Source organism: Fusarium graminearum, chromosome 4, assembly GCF_000240135.3.
Source record: "Fusarium graminearum PH-1 chromosome 4, whole genome shotgun sequence".
Taxonomy (NCBI): domain Eukaryota; kingdom Fungi; phylum Ascomycota; class Sordariomycetes; order Hypocreales; family Nectriaceae; genus Fusarium; species Fusarium graminearum.
Genome location: NC_026477.1, coordinates 1218841 through 1238006, shown reverse-complemented (window position 1 = coordinate 1238006; position 19166 = coordinate 1218841). Strand labels below are relative to the sequence as shown.

Genomic DNA, 19166 nt, shown 5'->3' with positions numbered 1-19166 from the left:
TCTGTTATTCATCCCGGCCACAGTTGATTGGAAAGAGACTTGTGCAGTAGTCATGATCATCCGTTTCTTCATGAGGCAGGGGTTTCACTTGGGGCTGGCTGGTCTCATATTTCGGACCCGAGCTGCAATAGCAATTTCACCGTTTGGGTATAAGTGACATGTGTGTACCTAATGTCCCTCGCCTGGCGTAGGACAATAATACCGTTGAGATCAAGTACGACGGCAGATTCCTCATCGACATAGTTGTCATGACCAGATTAAGAAATGCATAGTGTGCTTGTTGTGGACGTTAGTGACGACGGTATGGATCATAGGAATTGATCACTTGCATGGTATATGCAGGTAGTTTCAGAGCTGGTTTGCGCGATTCTTAGCCAATTTTGATCAAGGTATCTTTCGTTTAGTATCACATAGATAGAGGCTTTTGCATATCTAAGATTTTATTGTTTCCTTTGTCGATCTCATGAGAATTGGTTGTGTACGTGGCTAAGCTATGCACCAATTGCTTCTAGAAGCTTACACTTGGACCAAATAATTGCTGGCAACGGGAACAAGGGGGCACGCTGCCCTGGTGCGTAGTACTAATTGTGTCACTGTCATTTTCTGAACTTTTATTAGCCTCTGACGCAGGGTCAGTCGCGACAACTCTCTCATGGGTCCCTGGACTGACCTGAAGGCTGGGGTTGGATTAGCGCAGTCATATACCGTCAAGGTCGGGCGCGTGCCTTCCATAGACCAGGAATGGGGGTTTTCCAGCGAGTTGGGTGCTAGCCAAGACGAGTCGCGGTACTGTATGTGGAAAGCAAGATACAAGTAGCTCACGGGTAGCTTCCCTGCTGGCTCGTGCCATATTCTACATCGTGGATACCTGTTTAATGATGCACCTCTGATGGAAGCCCTGGAGTCTGGATTTTCTGGTAGGTGGGCTGCTAAGTTAGAATTTCTTCCATCACTAAATCCATCTCCTCTCTCGCAACACTTCTCAGACCAAAACCCACCCAACTTCATCATCTATTCTTCAAAATCCTCAGATATCGCTATTCCATCCATACTAACTCAAATTCCCAAAGACCCTCCGATACCCCCATCTCCCTACCGAGTATACTGTTTGCATAGCAGCTTCTTTATACACCCAACTTTTGCTGTGAACATACTGATCATCCCCTCATCCGACTTTCAAACCGTGCAACAAACAAAACCAGTATCACCAACGTCCGCTTTTCCTTACGAACCGAAACCAAACCCTACCAGATCCGCTCCCGCAACACTCGCCACATCGTACACGTACTCTTCGATACTTGTCTTCACGTCTGTTCGAAGGCATCTTGAACCAGCCTTCCCCGCCCTACCTTGATTCGCAGACGTACCTGTTACTTCAGTCTTGATGGATACCAGCAACCTCTGGGCCCGCCGCACAAAGTAAGTCATATATACCTCTACTATTGAGAACGAAGTTTAATCATAACTCCACAGCCCCGGCAAGCTTTCCCTCGCAACACCGGGCCAAGGGTCCAGTGGTGACACTTTCAGTCGCAATGCCTCTTTCTCCAAGCGTCAAGGCGGCGAAACCCCATCATCGATGAAACCGAATCCTTTCAACACCACACCTGGAGGTCTCGTATCCCCCACCAGTGGCGCTTCCAGCGCCTTTGGCCTAGGCTCTGGAGCGTTCGCCTCGTTTGGGTCGGCTAAAACCCCTAAGACGGCGGGCAATCCTTTCGATATGGCCATGGCCTCGGCGACTCCCAAGAAGGACTCTGCCAAGGCTGTTGGAAAAGCTTCTGGCATGGCCGCGATTTCCGAGAGCAACCAGTCTGGAGCCCCCACGGCCCCTCTTTCACATCCGTTGATAGACTCGTGGACCTTCTGGTACCGACCCCCGATTTCAAAGGCACACGGCTACATCGAGTACGAGAAAACACTACATGAAATCGCTACTGTGCGAACAGCGGAGGAGTTCTGGGAGATGTATGCTTACCTAAAGCGCCCCTCCGTACTTCCCGTTGTCTCGGACTTTCATCTGTTCAAGAAGGGTGTCCGCCCAATATGGGAGGATGATATCAACAAGAAGGGCGGGAAATGGGTGGTGCGAATGAAGAAGGGCGTGTCCGACCGATACTGGGAAGACCTCCTGCTCAACCTCATTGGCGACCAATTCGGCGAGGCTGGTGAGGATGTCTGCGGCGCTGTGTTGAGTGTGCGCAATGGCGAGGACATTCTCAGTATCTGGACACGAACCGATGGTGGTCGAGTCATTAAAATTCGGTAAGTTTGTCCGGTGTGTTGGCTCGTTACAGGGACTACAACTGACTCAAAATAGCGAGACCATGAAGCATGTCCTCAACTTCCCACCCAACACTCGTGTTGAATTCAAGAGCCACGACTCCAGTATTCAGCAACGGACAGCCATAGAAGAGTCACGCCGCGAAAAGGCTGGTCAACTCCATCACCACGACAAGCGTCACGCTGGTGGAGCTTCGAAGCAGGCAGCTGAGCAGTCTCAATCATAGGGGAGGGCTGCTGGCCGCCTTTCAAACCTCTAGTGCGATCTCTGTATTGTATTTTATGACACTGCTTCTTCGTCAAGTTATTTTACCTGTCGATATTGATTGAATCGCTTGTCTATTGTCTTTGTTGCATAAGCACCATTTAGTTAACGGAGTTGGAGATGGAGAAGTCTTCTGGATGGACTGTGATAACGTGTTTACTAGGATTTGGGTGGACGGTTGGAATGGCTGGACTGGGTTATGAGGACAATGGTTGGGAACAACGGAATCAAGCGGATGATCTTGTCTATTGACAATGTATTACTAGCTGCGTATGAACGGGGGTTGGCTCGCCCAAATAGCGGATTTCAGCGAGAGCTACAATTCAGAGTAAGCTTTGGGGTTGAGGTTTCTCGCCCAAGAACGAGATGTCTTTCTACAATCTTGCAGTGATAACGACAGAGCAAGCGGGTGCCGATGCTCTGACTTGAATGAAGTAAAGGATTATGTGATACGAGTTTGTTGTATTTATGATACTCTTTAGTCTCTAAGGATAACAAAGCCTTTGGCTTACAGATTGTATAGAATCCAATAGTATAAGTGTCAGAGAGGGTATAACATTCTATTATTAAGTTTCGGGACTCGAATATACCATCATGTCTTACGAGATTATGAGGCCCTGCCCTTACCCTTGTTGGGCTCTCTCCTCCTTTCCCAAATCTGGAGGTAGGTTTCGCCAAGGTACAAAAGCTCACTCTGCACCTTATCAACGTACAGATCCTGACACACGACCCATTCTCCTGTAGCCTTGTTTTTCAGCTGCACCTTCCATGTCTTGCGCTCCTCACCGCTGTCAACGACATCTTCTCGTGTGCGCACAGCCTCGTGGACCACGTTTGCAACGAGATCATACCAGATGGGCTCGCCGGGAGGCCACTCTTTGGGGTTTGGCTCCACGTAGGGTGACATGTCGAGATTGCGCGCATCAAAGGTTACGATTGTGGGGTTGCGTTCAGAAACAAACTTGTTCTGTGAGAAACGCTTTACGTGGAACGCGAGATAGGGGGGAAGAGGGTGCATAAGTCGGTAGCGCTTGCGCTGAGCATGATGTTCTTGGGCTCGCTGGCCGTCGTACTTTGTGAGGATAGTCGTTAATGGGACCTGGGGAATAATGTTCTTCTCAAGCTCATCCTGGAAAAGGGGCGTTGAGGGGAGGTCAAGTGTCAGAAGGAGGAAGCGCACAATGTCAACTTTTACATCTGCATCCTCAAAGCGCAGTCGGTCGGTAGCATCTGCACGAGCTGTGATGGCTTGCGACTCTATCTTCATTTTGCCCTGGAATGTGCGCTGAATCATGGAGCTGCCGGGTTTGGTCTTGCTTCCACCGAGACCGATATGGAGATTGTTGAGAAACCATGACAAGAAGTCAACGGGGTCTGATTGTAAGGTAAGGTTGAATCGCTTATTGGAGCGAAGGGAAATCTCCTGGAGAAGTTCGTGGGGCGAGACATGAGCTTTGAACGCCCTTGGGTTCCAAATCTTGCGCACCAGGATACTGGCTCGTTTGACGAGCTCCGTCTTGCTTGAAAAGTCCTCGAGAAGAAGATAATTGCGTAATGGAGCCACATGCGCCAGCGCCTGTACGACAACGTTGAAGTAGTCGTTCTCCTTGATATTGTTCATTCCAACAAATCCAGGGATGTACTCTTTCGCATCAAGCGTCTGACTCGTGCGTCGCGTGCGATCCATCTCGATAACCTCCTTCTTGGTGTAGCGCGGATCCGCGACATATTTGATATCCTCGAGCGCGCGGCTCTTCACCTCGTAACCTTCAGGGAGGACGTAGACGCGCTGGGACTCGAGGTTGATGTAGACGTGGTGGTCCTCGTCGAGAGAGTGAAAGTAGGCGTGCGACTTGGGACCGCGACCCTGGAAGTACTTGCCACAGACCAGACATGCGTAGACATTGATGTTGGAGAGGGATACGGAGCAGAGCTTCTCGAAGTCAAAGTCGAGCACATTGCGATCGATGGTGTCGAGGTAGAGGTCATCATATCCTTCTGTAGGCGCTGACTGCCTTATGGGTGCTGCGGGGATTGTTTCTTGGTCGTCAAAGTCGTCATCGTCGTCGACTTCTTGCGCGTTTCCATTGGTATTCGTCTCGTTAATAAGTTCTTCTGTCCCCGGTTCAGGCGTATCGAAGTCTAATCGAGACCTCTTGGAAGCTGGCGAGGCGATATCTTCAAGGGCCTCTGAGGCCTGTCGTTTGGACATTTTCGAATTGCAGCAGAGACTTTGTCCTTTGTCTCCTCTTGTTGCGCAGTTTTTGGTTGAGACTCGACGTCGTGGATGAAAGTTTGAAGTCGTAGGTTGTATGCAGTTACGGGTGGAGTGGAGCCTTGAAGCTCAGGTCCAGGCCCACATTTAGCTGATGGTAGCCTGCATGTCAACAGCATCTACTTGGAACGAATAAAATACGTTACGATATAGGTATCTTCAATACCAACAAGGATTTTTAAGTCAAGCTCACCTTCGTATTAAGGTACTCCTTTTGGTTCATGTTCCTTGTTCCTTTCACTTATCTTCTTGCCCGTCTTATTCCGCATAGGTACGTCAAGACTCCTAGATGTACAGTAGTACTCCGTATTTCTACTGGGATCACTAACACAACCTTGCACTTGTCATAGTGTTATTCAAAAACAAAAGTCAAGCATTTTATCTAAACCTGTATACTCCAAAGACTATGCGAGTATGATTATAAGTTATCAACCAACTAAAAAAACATTGCCAATTGTAGTATTTGCGCTTTTAACCAGCCATGACAACATCTTCACTGCCATCTTGTAGCAGAGCATTCTCATCTTCCAGCATGGGCGCAAGATCGTCCATCTCCTGCAGGGTATATTCCACCAGATAACTCTCATCAACCAACTCCTCTGTTCGCTTGTAATGCCTCTCGGTATACACCCGAATAGCGTGAAGCACATCCTTCAAGCTCTTCTGTCCCTTGGCTCCTTTAACTGACAGGTTTGAGAACTTGGAAGCAGGGTAGCTTCGGATCAACGTCCACAGAATTCTCTGCGCCACAGGAGCAGTACGGGCGTTTGTGTTCCAATCCCGCAGCCTTAGAAGAAGCAAGAAGATCTGCTCGTCAGACAAACTGCCTAGTACCTCATCCACAGCTCTCAAGCCACTCAGACTACCCTTATCAGGCTTTTCTGTTGTCATGACTGAATTGAACAGGCTGAGCAGTCTTCCAGGATGGTTGAGCTGCAATGCGAGCGTGATAGCCTCGCGGAATGAACCGGCGTGGATGTGGTTCTCAAGCTCCTGCTCCTGCTCAATCACCTTGAGTGCAGCTTGAGATGCTGCAGCTTGAGTCTCGGACGACGTATCTTTCCAGAAAGTGACGGTAGAGTCACCGCTACCAGACACGATAGTGTTGTTCTCAGGGTGAACAGCCACAACCCAAACACGGTCCTCGTGGTTATCAAGAGTGCATTCGGTTTCTCCCGAGTTTGCATCCCAAACCTTAACGAGACCATCGCCACCGGCACTGGCGAAATGAACTCGTTTCTTGGACTGTTCCTGGCTGGTAGGCATGTTCAACCACGCAACCTTCAAAATACTGTTGGAATGGCCTTCAAAAGTCCTTACACAAGTATAGCTGGCGAGATTCCAGAGCTTGATAGTCTTGTCACCACTGCCAGTAAGAATCACACCCTTTCCAGTGACAGGCCCATCTTCACCCTGAATAGCCGGCAACTGAGCAGGAGAGAATTGCACGGACCAGACACCACGCTTATGTCCACGCAGAATGCCCTGGACTTCCCCTTCCTCTGCAGACCAAATCTTGACCGTCTTATCTTGTGATGCAGACGCAAAGAGCTGGTTTGAATGGTGAACATTGATGGCATTAATGTCCTTTTCATGTGCTTTTCGGGTAAAGATAGCGCGGGCACTGTTCTTGTGACCTTGTTGGGCTGTCCGGGGGATTTCCCATTTCTTGACGGTCTGATCCTGCGAACCGGTGATGAGGAACGCAGGGGGGTGGCTGAGGGGATCGGTTCTGGCTGCTGATGATTCAGGAGGAACACTCTTAGGGAGCGCAACGGCACCTAAAGATTCAGCATGACCAGAAAAGACAGCCCAACAGGTGTAAGAGTTGTTTGCAGGGTCAATGCGCCAAAGTCTAGCAGTGTTGTCCTTCGCACCTGTCGCTATCCAATGACCTGACCAGTCAATATCCAATGAAATGACGATCTCGTCGTGGCCCTTCAGGAGAGCAACATCCTGGCCGAAGTAGGGGCTTGACCCGGAATTGCCTCCATCGTCTTGGTCCTGTGTCTCTACAACAGACACGATCCTGACATCCTCGGAATTTGTAGCCAACGCAACCATCGAACGGTCGGGGAGTAGGTAGCCCAAATCGATAATGTCGTCGTGTGTACCAGATATTCTTCGGAAGGGCTCGGGCGCCGACAAGGAGGCGGCATCTGCTTTTTGGGGTGGCCTGTAGAGCGCGAGAGTGTGGTCTACTTGAACAAGTAGGATAAAGGGTAGCCCGGGGCGATAGATTACAGACACAATACCCTCCTCCTCGCTCTTTGCAGATTGTTGGGGAGTGACTTCCTTGCCAGTATCCGTGTCCCAAATGCGAAGAGAGCCATTAGCACCAGCAGAGTAGGTCAAGTTTCCATCGTCAATGAAGCCAGCCGCTTCCACCAACTCTAGACAAGGCACAACTTTGCGGATCTTCCAGGACTTGGCATCCCACCATGTTATGGTCTTGTCTCTGCCAGCGGTGACTAAAGCATGTTGTTCAGGAGAGTAGTCGAGTCCTTGTACATCTGAGACGTGGGAATCCAGATTGGCTACACAGTTGCGCTTGTGCAGATCCCACACACGGACCTTGCCGTCTTGCTGGCCGCATGCAAGGCGGAAGTTGATAGTGGTTGAGCTCTCTTCTTCGTCGTCGGACTCCTCCTGGCGCTTGGACTTTTTGCCCTTTCGTGATTGAGTCTCATTTGAACGAGAGGCAGCCTCAAAGAATCGTAGCGATGACACAAGAACTGAAGATCCACGGAAAGTATGGGTGACATAGCCGCCAACAATGTCCCAGACCTTGACGGCGCCATCGGTACCTCCAGTGGCCAGCAACGTGCTGGTTCGATCAACTGTAAGCACATTAACCGGGGTTGAATGAGCCTTGACTGATCTGGTAGCAGTAGCCTCGATGGTTTCATCGTCCTCAGATCTCTTTAAAGAATAGATTCTCATAGACAACGAACGTGAGCAGATGATGAGATGCGAGCCAGAGGGTGTCACTGTATGTGTTAGTCTAATCGTAATTTTGCAGGATTGCAAGAAACTAACAAGTTAATGTAGAAATGAGCTCTCCGTCCTACGAAATGTCAGTTGTTGTCTAGAGAGCGGCCTGAAGATATCTCTTACACCCTCAATTTGAGCCAAGTGCTTGCCGTTGGTAGGATCAGTGAGAACCACATCCTCACCAAGGACTGTCGCTAGAATTCGGGCGTCATTGTCGATCGAGACTGATCCTCCCGTGAATATAGGACGAATGACATGCTTTATGTCAAACGTCGTCTTTAAAGGCTGCTTATTTGCCATTGTGCTGTTATGTTGTAGGTTGGACAAATATTGGATGCGAAGAAACTATCATGGGTCTGCGACTTGAACTTTCCTAGATTTTTTTTTGGCGGTCGTGGCGACGGTCTGTTTGATTGGCCGCAACGTGCATTAGCTCGATCTTGTACGCCACACCACTAGCCACAGTGCCACTCATGCGCTTCGTATCATGACTTCGTACCTTGAGCTTCCTTTTACTTTATCCCTTTGAGGCCCAAGTTATCGCGCAAAGGAGGACACTCATTTATTTCATTACGTGATCATCAAGACCATAATAAGTTGGACTAGACTCTTTATCACGAACCATATTCGCTCAACTTTGTACACCACGCCAAATGGACGTGTGCTATCTATGAGTCGTTGCTCGCCGTCATTATGGGAATGCAAGGCCCTCTGACCGCCCAAGCGCTTGTGAGCGATTTCTCTGATTCAGATGAAGTATTCTGTGAATCGAAAAAACTAACATTAGTAGGGGCGGTCACCTTATGATGATGTTGTAGAATGGGAAGACGATCATGACGATCAACAGAATGGGGACGGTTCTACTCAGCAGTTTGATCACAGGGGTCGTCCCATAAACCCTGAGACGAAGAAAATTAATAGAGATATCATAAGATCGCACAACGAAGTCATGCTAGTTATTGGAGTTGCTGAGCAAGAAAATCCGACCTCAAGTCCAGAAGCCGAATCTGACAAGAGGCATGCTTTGTACGAGGACGATGTTGGCCGCAATCTTGCCTTTTCCGCTTTTCGCTGCGTGGACGCCGCTGGTGCTTTTGGCTTGGACGGGTTTCGTCAACGTATACTTGTATGTTATCTATCGATCGAGAGAAGTTGTGGCTTCTTTTACTAATTGTGGCAGATTTACAAGCGTTATTCGCACATCCCATTCTGGGACTTGTATGCAAAATCCCAGAATCCCTTTTCCATTACCAGATACATCTTACCTGGTGCTTCACTCAATCTTTTAAGTCATTACGCTGATCGGCAAGTGGCCTCGCTGTGGCAGGATCGACCAGACAGACAGTTTAGTCGTCGACTGTAAGTCGAACTCTTTGTCATCAAATACCACGTTAGCTCACAAATCCCCAAGAGTTCATGAAGTATGGTCGTACGTACGGGTCCATCTGGAGCTATTTGTTGCTTTGCAACGGCTCGGTCTAGTTTCGAGTACCAGTTGGCTTCCAAGCTTTTCTTTCTTCATCCCCTTCACTCAAGACTCACCAATCCTAGCTCCCCCGCCGCTTGCTGGGCTTTCTTTCCAGTCAATACTTCAATGGGCAGGGGGGCTTTTCATATCATCAACACCCTTCCTTATTTGGGTAATCACGCAAAGATTGATTCGCGACTGGTGGCCGCAAATAATGGGAAGAATATACAGGCGGCTGCCAAATACTGGCTCACCTCTAGGGATGACAAGTACTTGGACCTCGGCCGACAGACCCCGCGAAAGGCCAGAGCATCGACGCAATCGTAGCACCGTCGAAGATGTGTCGCCTATTAGGCCCATAGATGGTCAAATGCCTAGCGATACTGGTCCAGTGGAAGCTGTTCGACGACCAAGCACTTTCTCTGCTAGAGGAGACGACTACGCCAGCGACGAAGAGGACAACGAGGCAGTTAGTGCCACTCTGATCAGCTTTGATGTTGAAGCTACGGCCGAAACAAGTGAGGCACCTCCTGGGCTCTGGAGTGCGGAACTGAGACCAAGTGTTGACGCAAGAGGAGCGGTCATGCCTACGACCACTTATTGTGATACTATGCTGACGCAGATCCCTCCTCTAATCGCTTCGCATGTTTTTGCCGACGCAGTTCTAAGACTGGCAATTGCGCCGTGGGAGGCAACAGCACTTCGCTTGGTAGCAGGCACTTTCCGTCAACGTTTTGGTCTTCCAACGAATGACATCTGTGGAATCAATCTCTTGGGAGAGTCAAATCTCGTGTTCGCTATCAACTTTCTTGGTAGTCAAGTGTTGCATCTGGCTGTATGCGGCGAAATTTGGGCTACTTTTACAGCTATCGCCACTATTTTCCACACGACCCCTGAGGAATGGCGCGAGGCTGAGGAAGAGGAGCAAGAAAACCGACAGGACTGGCCCGACGAGAGGATTTGAGTTTATCCACGCTATAATATATATATGCGATTCGACTCTGTGGTATGACAGTGTCGAAAAGTTTGATCAAGGGAGTGAGCGAGCGAAGCATCGAATATTTCGCTGAAATGCTTAAGCTACTATAAATACGAATGATTGAATTATATCTGACGACGCTTATGCCATGAGACAGGGGTAGCTTCTTGTGTTTGGCTTTTTGTGAAGACGGCTTCTTAAATGCTCATCCATGAAGTAGGGTGTTCAGACAGGACGAGATAACATACATATACGTATCGGAACAGTTAACGGAAGAAATGAATCAGCCGAATGCCAAACCTAGTCCCTTGGTCAAGCGTACGAACCAGTGCACACTGGATAATATGGTGGTGGCGCCTCATCTGGTGTACACCTCGACTTATTGGCTTGAGTCAGGGGAGTTCTTCAAAGGTCTCATCAAAACCACTGAGAAGAGAGATGCGCTGCTTTTTACGTTGCATGGAAGTCAGAACGTGATTGACTGTGGAGAATCTACATACATCTTCATAAGGACTATTAACGCCGACAAAGAGCATATACGCTATCCGGTTTAGGCTTGTGTATCTCAAGGGGCTTGGGGGAAACTGCATGGAGAGGAGGATTGTCTTGCATCCCTGCCAATGCAGCTGGGCGCATAGTCTTCTACCATTTTCTAGCTTACACGAGGGTTCTGCAGCCTTGTTTAGCAAGCAGCATGTCGACAACATGCATAGAGGACGCGAAGTCCACACCGCGTTGCTAGGATCAGCTTGACCGGAACAGTGTGAACTGGAACATCAACCTATCGACTCTTGTCATACGGGCGAAGTGCGACGTTCTCTCTGCCCCCGTATGGCTATCGCCCGGCTACTATTGGAAGCGAGGAAGGCGTGCGGGCGCTGTTGAACGGTTTGGAGGAAAGAGAGAAGACCGGGAATGCAGTGCTTCATGTGTGATAGTGCCTTGCAAGATCATAACATATCATCATGTCAGAATCAGCCACAGCCGGAGAACCGTGCCAAGGTTATTGGTCTCCATAAGCGGTATAGCGATGTCGATGCTTAGTTCTCTCTGTCGATCTCGAGGTTCTTGTCTCATTAGAAAATCCCAGAGCTCTGCCTAGAAACGGCTGCCAGGGCAGTTTCGTTCTCCTACACAGCCTTACCCAGGCTCGGAGTTCTTTAGAACAGCTAGACTTAGAGATCAAGAGGAACTCAGAATAAAGTGACACGAAAGTGATTTGGTTGGTTTAATCTCATGTTCTCTCAGAAGCTGTATTGTTGCGAAGCCAACCTTGGGCTGCTGGAGCGTGTCTCCTTTCCGCCATGGCCTCGTTGTAGCTTGCTCGCAAAGCATCGAGTGACAATCTAGGAGGTAGTCATTTCAAAGTTCACGATGGATCCTATCACTCACGGGAATAATGTACAGGGCTAGCTGGTACATGGGCACTCACTCACGCCAGAATGAAGAGAAGGATCCTAGACTAGTACACAATCCAACCCTGGCTAGATATATATGGTCAAGGGTACCCATGACAATTGACTAACTCCACCACGTATGTTCACACCGAAAGTAGGCTACGACTTGTGTACTGTCTCATGGAACATTGAAGAGTGTTGCACCCCTTAGGAGCAGTTCTCTGCAACCACTCGGAGACGATGCCGTGGGAGTTATAATAACCTATTTGTCGGCTTTCCTCTTCGTTTTATATAAGACCACGTAAACTTGATGGTGATGGCGACTTTCTTGGACAGTCGACCCTCTGTATCCCAGTGTCACAACATGAGTCAACTCACCCTGCTAGATGTCAGGCTTTGGCATGGAAGTCTCCCCAGCAGCACAGGGGTAATCCGTGGCGTTCGTAAGGGTTCCCGGCCCTGTCCTGTCGTCGATTAATCTGATTGTTGAAACTCGTCCCCCTGTCACAGCTTTCCCCGGTTGCTTGCCTGTCTTTCCGTACACCGATAGCATTAACGACGTATGGCCTTGCGTTTTGGTCCTTCATGCCAGGTTGTTGATCATATATCATTAATGACCTTCCTTCAGAGACTTTTTGGCATTAGACATCGCGCTGGTAGCTCAATCTGTAAACTTGCAGGGAAGAACCTTCTCCTCTCAACAGTCTCGGCCAAGAGTCTTTGCTTGAGCCTCCATCGCTTTCAAGGGCCGGCTCTATTACTCCTTGACTTCTGCTTTGTTCTCTCTTATCTTGCAGCTACACAAGGCAGATCTTGAGAGAAAACAACGCTTTCCCGCCTCGCCATACTCGACCAGAATAGAATGTATCATCCGTGAGCAGACTGAGACTGAACTATAAAATGGCCTGAGCGGCCTGCTTTTGTTCTTTCTCTCAATGCCATCGCCTCCTTTTCTATACTACTATACTCGTCTTAACACACATGTCTTTCACCATGGATCACCAATTGCATCCAAGTCGGCGCGGGTCTATTGTTATACCGCACCCACCACCTCCACCTCGTCCGAAGGAGAAAGGTCAAAGCGAAGACCAATAAGGAGTTCGTTCCAGTGGTCGAGACTGAACTCAAATCTATATCTTCCCCTCCACAAGATGTGAGATCCCAAAATCCAAAATATATTTTTATTCATCGTAGGAAATGGCAAACTCCTTGTCAGGAAGATAGCTAATCGTGTCAGAACAAATAGCTCTTGTTATTTGGATCATTTTCGGAGGATATGAGTACTTGTGGAATTCCTGGAAGATGTCGACATGGGCGGGAGCATCTTGAAACTCTTCTGGTCTACAGTTCCTCGATCATAGTTCAAGAACAGTAGACCAGTGTAAGCCCGAGATGATCAGGCTTTATCAATTCCGAATGCTTGGTAGCTCCTTATCTTCGTTGGAGAAGAAAACCTTTGTTCTCAATCCTTGTAGTTGTGACACTTCATACAGTCCCATTAATCGCTTGTGTCCCTCAGTCTTGAGCGAAGCCTCTTGTTTTGCTGATATGTCGTTGCAATCCTTGTAAGTGCGGGAGTAGTGAACTCGACTCTCTATGGTAGAATTTACGCGGCTCTTACTCGACGGATGTGTCTCAAATGACGAATGAAAACGGTAGACGCCCCTGGACTTTGGAGGTACAAGGCAGCTACTTTCACAATGGCTGAGTTATTCTTCACCAACCCTACAAGCTGCAAGGCATCAAGAAACAATTGGTCAAGGCTTCCAAAGTGTGTGGAATACCTGTCTCATCATGACACCTTCTCGAGATCATCTTGTAGACTACTTGCCATCCCCTTCGTTCTGTGCGACTGGTTGGCTTGGGAGGCTGTGTATAATCGAACAATATGTGCTGGTGCCTCGGTCCTATATGATGCCCTCCTATAAAATAATATTTCGAAGTGCAAGATGAGGTTCTGACGTTGCAAGTTCAAACAAGATAAATAAGGGCACCGGTGACCCCGTTCTCGAATGTCTTACTTTCCAGCTTTGTTAGCAAGTAACCTCAAAGTACTCTTTCATCATGTCCCCTGTCAATATCCCGAGTTCAGTGTTTCAGATGACAAACGCCTCAAGCCACTTGGAAGGCCAAGCAGCAAGTACAGTCGAACAAACAGACAATGAAGAAGTCAGAACAGGTTTGTCTCTGAATCATTGAAATAACAATTAGTGTCCTAATCGCTTTTATCGAAGATTCCCAAACTGAGGAAGCTGCTGAATATGGTATGCCCCCACCAATTGGAGTCTGCAGTTGGCTGCTGATATTGAAGTAAGGCAGGGGTAAGCTTTTGGAGCTCGCCGCATTAAAAGACCAAGATCCAACACACATTCTCTTTCGTCGCCATGTGGAAAATGGCAGCTTGTGCGTGGATTTGGAAGCAAATTACATCGAAAGAGATGCAACGGTGCTTAGACAAATGATAAAGTCGGGTGATAAAGGCCTCGAGGAATACCAACAGAGGTTCATGGCAAGACTCGTTCGCTATTGTAAGCCATTTTGTTCCTTCGTCCGGTTCGTATTTTATTAACGTATACCTATCGAAGATCAATTCGTATGCCAATTTAGCAAAATCATGGACTTTGATGAGCCAAACGGAGTTTTCTTACATAGCTCGCTGTATCTTGCGAAAAAACATTGGGGAGAAGAAAAGGGAATTCACCTCAGAGCAGAGAACGAAGACTGGGCCTCTCTTCACAGGACAGACAAGCCGGATCAGTGGATCTGTTACTTGGTTCACCATCCCTTATCTCGCTATATGATGGTAAATCTTTGCCTACTCGTTGAATCTTTGAGCCAAGAAGAGTTGCTGACACATCGGTAGAGGGCTATGAAGCTTGTGTCGAATGAAGGTGGTATCATGATCACATTTATCTCGGAAAGATATGCTAGGTTCGCAATCGTTGGGTTGTTTAACTGTTTTGTTTGCGTCTTTGTGTCTGCACCAGTTGCTATATTGACACTTAGCAGGATGACACCGACGGGCACGATTCTAACATATCTAGCCTTTGTGTTAGTCGCTGGGTTTCTCATTCAATGGCTCGTTCGGGGATTCACCAAGCAACTCTTGGTATACTTGGCGTACGCAAGTGTAATGGCGGCAGTCATAAGGTTGAAAGAATGACCAGTTGGCGAGCATCCTAAGAAGTTTTGGATATGATAGAAAGGACTTTCGTTTGGCTTTAAATATAGGGCTAGTCGATATTGTTAAGTGTTTTGGATCTCGCTACTACAGAACTGGGGAGCTTTGATGCAGCAGCAAGGAACCAGAGTCGGCCTTTTCTCCCTCTAAATAAACAATGTCAACATTTTGCTCGTATGGACTTTGTCTGTAGTATGTACTGTGCAGTCGCTGGAGCGAATCTCGCGATAGTTGCGCATCGTTGAACCAGGAAGGTAGATGGTGATACAGGTTCCAATAACTCGTGAATTGTGATATAGTCATGATGAGAAAACGGAACGTACGACTGAAATTGAATTCAGATTTGATGTTAAAGTGCATAGGTTAGTAGGTTAGTAGTAATATCCAGTAGAAATAGTGGTAGCAAAGAGAACCAGATAGTTGACAGAGACAGAAGGCGACCACCGGGGGAGAAATTCGCCAGGCGCGACGCAAGTCACTAACAAAACGATTCATGCTGCTCCTTCGCGGAAAGGGTTGGCAGACAAGCCCCCTGTAGGTGCTATTTCCGTTTTCTACCTCAGAACGCAGGCAATGGGTTGTTTATGTTGGGGCAATAGCTCAAAGTGCGTCTTGGATGGTAGCTTCCCTGGATTGTGATCCCACTCTATCGAATGCAGAGCGAACGACATCGAGTATTCGAAGGAATTATCTCTAGTATCTTTATTCATGTATCTCGATCTCTTCGGTCCACGACTACCTCTACATAGGTACTTAGGTAGTAAGTATTCATCACATACTGCAATACTCGGCTAAGTGCCCAGAAACAACGTGCATGTAAGCAAATTATCAACAAGGTATCATTCACAATTAAAGTCCTAGACTAACCCTAAATGTAGACAGAAGACAAAATAATCTCCTGGGACAAAAGCAGCTGGTCGAGGTAATGAGATGGGTGACCAAACAGTCCCAGGGGGTCAGTTGCTCGATTAACGGATGCGGGACCATCACACCGTCAAAACAAAGCTAGAAGTTGAGCGACGCGTTTGATATGGTGTCAAAATACTCCTGTACCCCTGCGTGAACTTCCAAACGGAATGTTCTCACCCTTGTTTTGATTGCAGTCTCATTTCAATGATTAAGTGGATGATCGCAGCCGTAGCTGTGATCCAAGGCACACCACACAACCTTGGCCTACTCGCTATACTTCGCCCTTTATCATAAATAGCTTGAAACGCTATAGACGTAGGCATTGGTGCCCGTAAGCCGTCATTTCATGTCCCGCTTGGCCTTGCTAGCTGTACTTGATAGCCCGGTATGCATGCTTCTTGTGCGCGGCCTCTTATCGATATGAGCTTGTATCATACGGGTACGTGATGGGCCAACCGTTGGGGAATGAGACCTTGACAAGGCATCCAGGCGTGTGCGGGCGAACCACTGCGGCGCCTTCGAACCAGATGAGACCATGCTAACGCAAGGAACGTTGTGTTCGGCCTGACGGTGTGAGCTTCTCAAGCCATGCAGTCTGACTATTCTCGGATTTGTCCACGGTGCAAGGTTTCTCCGCGACTGATACTAGATATCGAAATCATCGAGGTTCCGGAATCGGTGTTTATATCCCTGGTCATCATGCCCATGTGGTTGATGCTGGTGATGTGCTCTCTTTGTCCACCATGCCCCATCGCCGGCCCTTGCCAAACATAGGTGCATCAACTTCCATCGAGCACTTGCTGATGAATTCATGTGCTGATAACAATGACTCTGGCGCAGGTATTACTTCGGCAATACCAGATACCGAAGCCATATATTGCGACGTCTCGAAGCTAAAGAACCCTAAAATGTTAGAAATGACGTTCAGCCATATTACCGTCTCTTTCGCTACGTTTACTACCCTCAGTATGCCTTTGTCAGCACCCAAAACGTTCTGAGGTACGATGGCTTCTCAACGCAAGCGCTCGCATGTGTGTTGCCAGTCAATCACTCTCCACGGCGTCGCCAAGCTAGCAGCTGACGAGTGCGTTTCGTTTGTTGAAATCTGGTATGATGAGGCAAGACTGTTTCCAGCAACTCTTTTGAATGACAAGATCAGTCAACGTTGCCGTTCGCTTTCGGGCCGGGTATTTGGAAGACGTCAGCTCATGGGGATATAACTAGGATGCAATCAGCTCCAGGATAAGTAAAGTGAGAAACGGATGGGCCGAGAGAGAGATAAATACTAATAGTAAATTCTCTTAGACATCGTTGCGTACAACTAGGGAACAAAAGGCTCATGCGTCCCCAAGCGCGAACGGAAAGCGAGGAATGATAGATTCAGGTGTACACCAAGCGAGCGATATAGGTGTAAATACGATTGTCCCGAGGATAATTAAAGACTCCACCTCCGTTCAAACCCGATACATGGTTAGCCGACCCAAACCAACCAACTGCTTCGATTTGTTGCTTCAAAATTCCGCTCCGTCTCGATAAACATTGGTCTTCATGTTTCTCTTTAGAATTCATACATTCCAACTACAAATTACATCGTGGACTTAACGCAATGACAGATCTCCTCTTATCGCTTTCCCAATATAGTCGTCACGCGCGTGGATAGTAAAGCTCCTAGGCTCTTGTGCTTTGGCACCTTTGAGATACTCCGCCTCTCCCGATATTACAACTATTACTAGAGGCTTACAGGGCGTATGAGAAATAGAAAAGGTGGCATCGTGGTATAAGTGGTGGTGTGAGCCGCCCAACAGCATGTCTCATCAATGCCACATCATACTGCATTTGTTTGCAGACCCCTGTTCTCATGACCACAATGGAATTTCAGACCCAATCCGGGACATAGATGACCAATTTGGTGAGTGCACATCCTACAGCAGGCTGTCTGTTTGTTCTTGGGCTTCTACAGGTGGCAACGACTGATACCAGAGGCAGTAAATGAAGTGCCTCTTCATTCACTCCTTGAATCCTTGGGCCCCTGCTACTGCCATAAATCATAGCAGAACCAACAACACAAGTCTAGCTATCGCTAGACTACATATCTAGCGGAGAAACGGTAAATAGTTCATTCTGTCGGCGGATACCCGTTTCAACTGAGTACACTGCAACGAGCTCCGATGTTGCTTTGAGGCCAGCCTAGCCTCAACTTAACAACATTTTGGAACTTTGAAGGATGCTACGCTCAATTACAATCAGCGGTGAACGATAAATCTGTCCGATCCGGTTTTCAGATGGTTCATCTACCAAAGTGATCGATTTGATAGGACGTCGAAACTGGAGACTCTGGTCGGCCATGGGGATCAGGAGTAGAGGTAATCATAGAGCCTCATTCCAGGGCTGCCAGTCCACACCCTTACAATGACTTTACGTCCCTTGGTCCAATGGCTGGCGAGATGGTGTCTGCCTTTTCAAGACACACTCAAACGTATACTTCAAGTCACCATCTTGTATCTCTCAAAGATTATGGATCTGGGCCGGACCGGCCCGCCGCTTAGACTGAATTTGGCTTCATGATTCCACTAATGAAGTCATAGGGAGGTCAGACGATGCACCCTTAGGCTGCAAGCCAGAGCTGCCAGGCACATTCTGGTGCACAGCCCATCAGCACCGAAGGTTTGACTGTTGTCCAGGCCACACATGCGAGAGCAAGGAGGCATGAAACTGCATGTCGGACCAATTACGTGCTTGAGTTTCATCGGGCATGCCGACTGTTGCTAAAATGGGAACATGACTGACAATAGTATCAGCATGGATAATGCCTTGTTCGAATAGTTGTTGGTAACGAAAAGCATCGCGCCAGTTCGAAGCACGCGGCGGCTATTTGGCTTCCTACCGCGCATCCACCCAAGTGCATATCAATTGATATATGCTATGTGATAGATCAGTTCCGATTAACTCCAAGCTAGATCTCAATATGTACTCGAAAACATGCAAATCATGAGTCTACTAGGCAAGGGCACCCTGTTTTGTGATATCCGATATAGCGCCACTAACCTATACCATGGCATATGAGAAACCTGAGCAGCTTAGTACACCAATTTGACATGATTGGTTAGTTACAACTTGGAAAGGATAAGGCCATGCTATTAAATACATACACATTAGTGCGTTTACTAAGACTATATAAATCCCAGGGAGTGAATATGAAGGAGGAATTAGAAGACCAAGCATAAGTAGTTTGGCCCATGGAGTCACCAGTGTACTCCGCGAAATCGAACTTCTTAAAATATCAGTTCTGTTCAGTTGACATGACAATGTGGTACAGCCTTAAACAAAGTAAAAGCATCTATATTCACTACAATATAAGAATTTAATTGAAACCTGAGTTCTTAATTATCTCCTCTTTAGTTGCAGGGTGAGGAGT

The 19166-nt window shown here is 47.9% G+C and overlaps 5 protein-coding genes across 5 annotated transcripts; 3 read left to right on the top strand and 2 right to left on the bottom strand.

The window, feature by feature from the left end:
- Positions 1-264: 264 nt before the first annotated feature.
- FGSG_06790 (uncharacterized protein) lies at positions 265-2510 on the top strand (the record flags this gene model as incomplete). The annotated part of the gene is made up of 7 exons (XM_011328139.1): positions 265-301; positions 438-478; positions 513-571; positions 631-791; positions 1362-1419; positions 1474-2265; positions 2321-2510. 7 exons carry the CDS (start codon positions 265-267, stop codon positions 2508-2510), a joined length of 1338 nt encoding a protein of 445 aa, XP_011326441.1.
- A 645-nt stretch (positions 2511-3155) lies between these two features.
- FGSG_06789 (uncharacterized protein) lies at positions 3156-4760 on the bottom strand (the record flags this gene model as incomplete). Its single annotated transcript, XM_011328138.1, has 1 exon — positions 3156-4760. The coding sequence occupies one exon, from the start codon at positions 4758-4760 to the stop codon at positions 3156-3158; it is 1605 nt and encodes a 534-aa protein (XP_011326440.1).
- Positions 4761-5217: 457 nt separating this feature from the next.
- Positions 5218-8117, bottom strand: FGSG_06788 (uncharacterized protein; the record flags this gene model as incomplete). Its single annotated transcript, XM_011328137.1, has 3 exons — positions 5218-7813; positions 7863-7890; positions 7941-8117. 3 exons carry the CDS (start codon positions 8115-8117, stop codon positions 5295-5297), a joined length of 2724 nt encoding a protein of 907 aa, XP_011326439.1. The 3' UTR covers positions 5218-5294.
- Positions 8118-8510: 393 nt separating this feature from the next.
- FGSG_06787 (uncharacterized protein) lies at positions 8511-10394 on the top strand (the record flags this gene model as incomplete). Its single annotated transcript, XM_011328136.1, has 4 exons — positions 8511-8546; positions 8608-8943; positions 8998-9176; positions 9229-10394. 4 exons carry the CDS (start codon positions 8511-8513, stop codon positions 10247-10249), a joined length of 1572 nt encoding a protein of 523 aa, XP_011326438.1. The 3' UTR covers positions 10250-10394.
- Positions 10395-13725: 3331 nt separating this feature from the next.
- On the top strand, positions 13726-14667 carry FGSG_12989 (uncharacterized protein; the record flags this gene model as incomplete). Its single annotated transcript, XM_011328135.1, is given in 6 exon segments — positions 13726-13840; positions 13896-13971; positions 13981-14189; positions 14247-14464; positions 14525-14592; positions 14649-14667. Coding segments are annotated over 6 exon segments (705 nt in total).
- Between the last annotated feature and the right edge of the window lie 4499 nt (positions 14668-19166).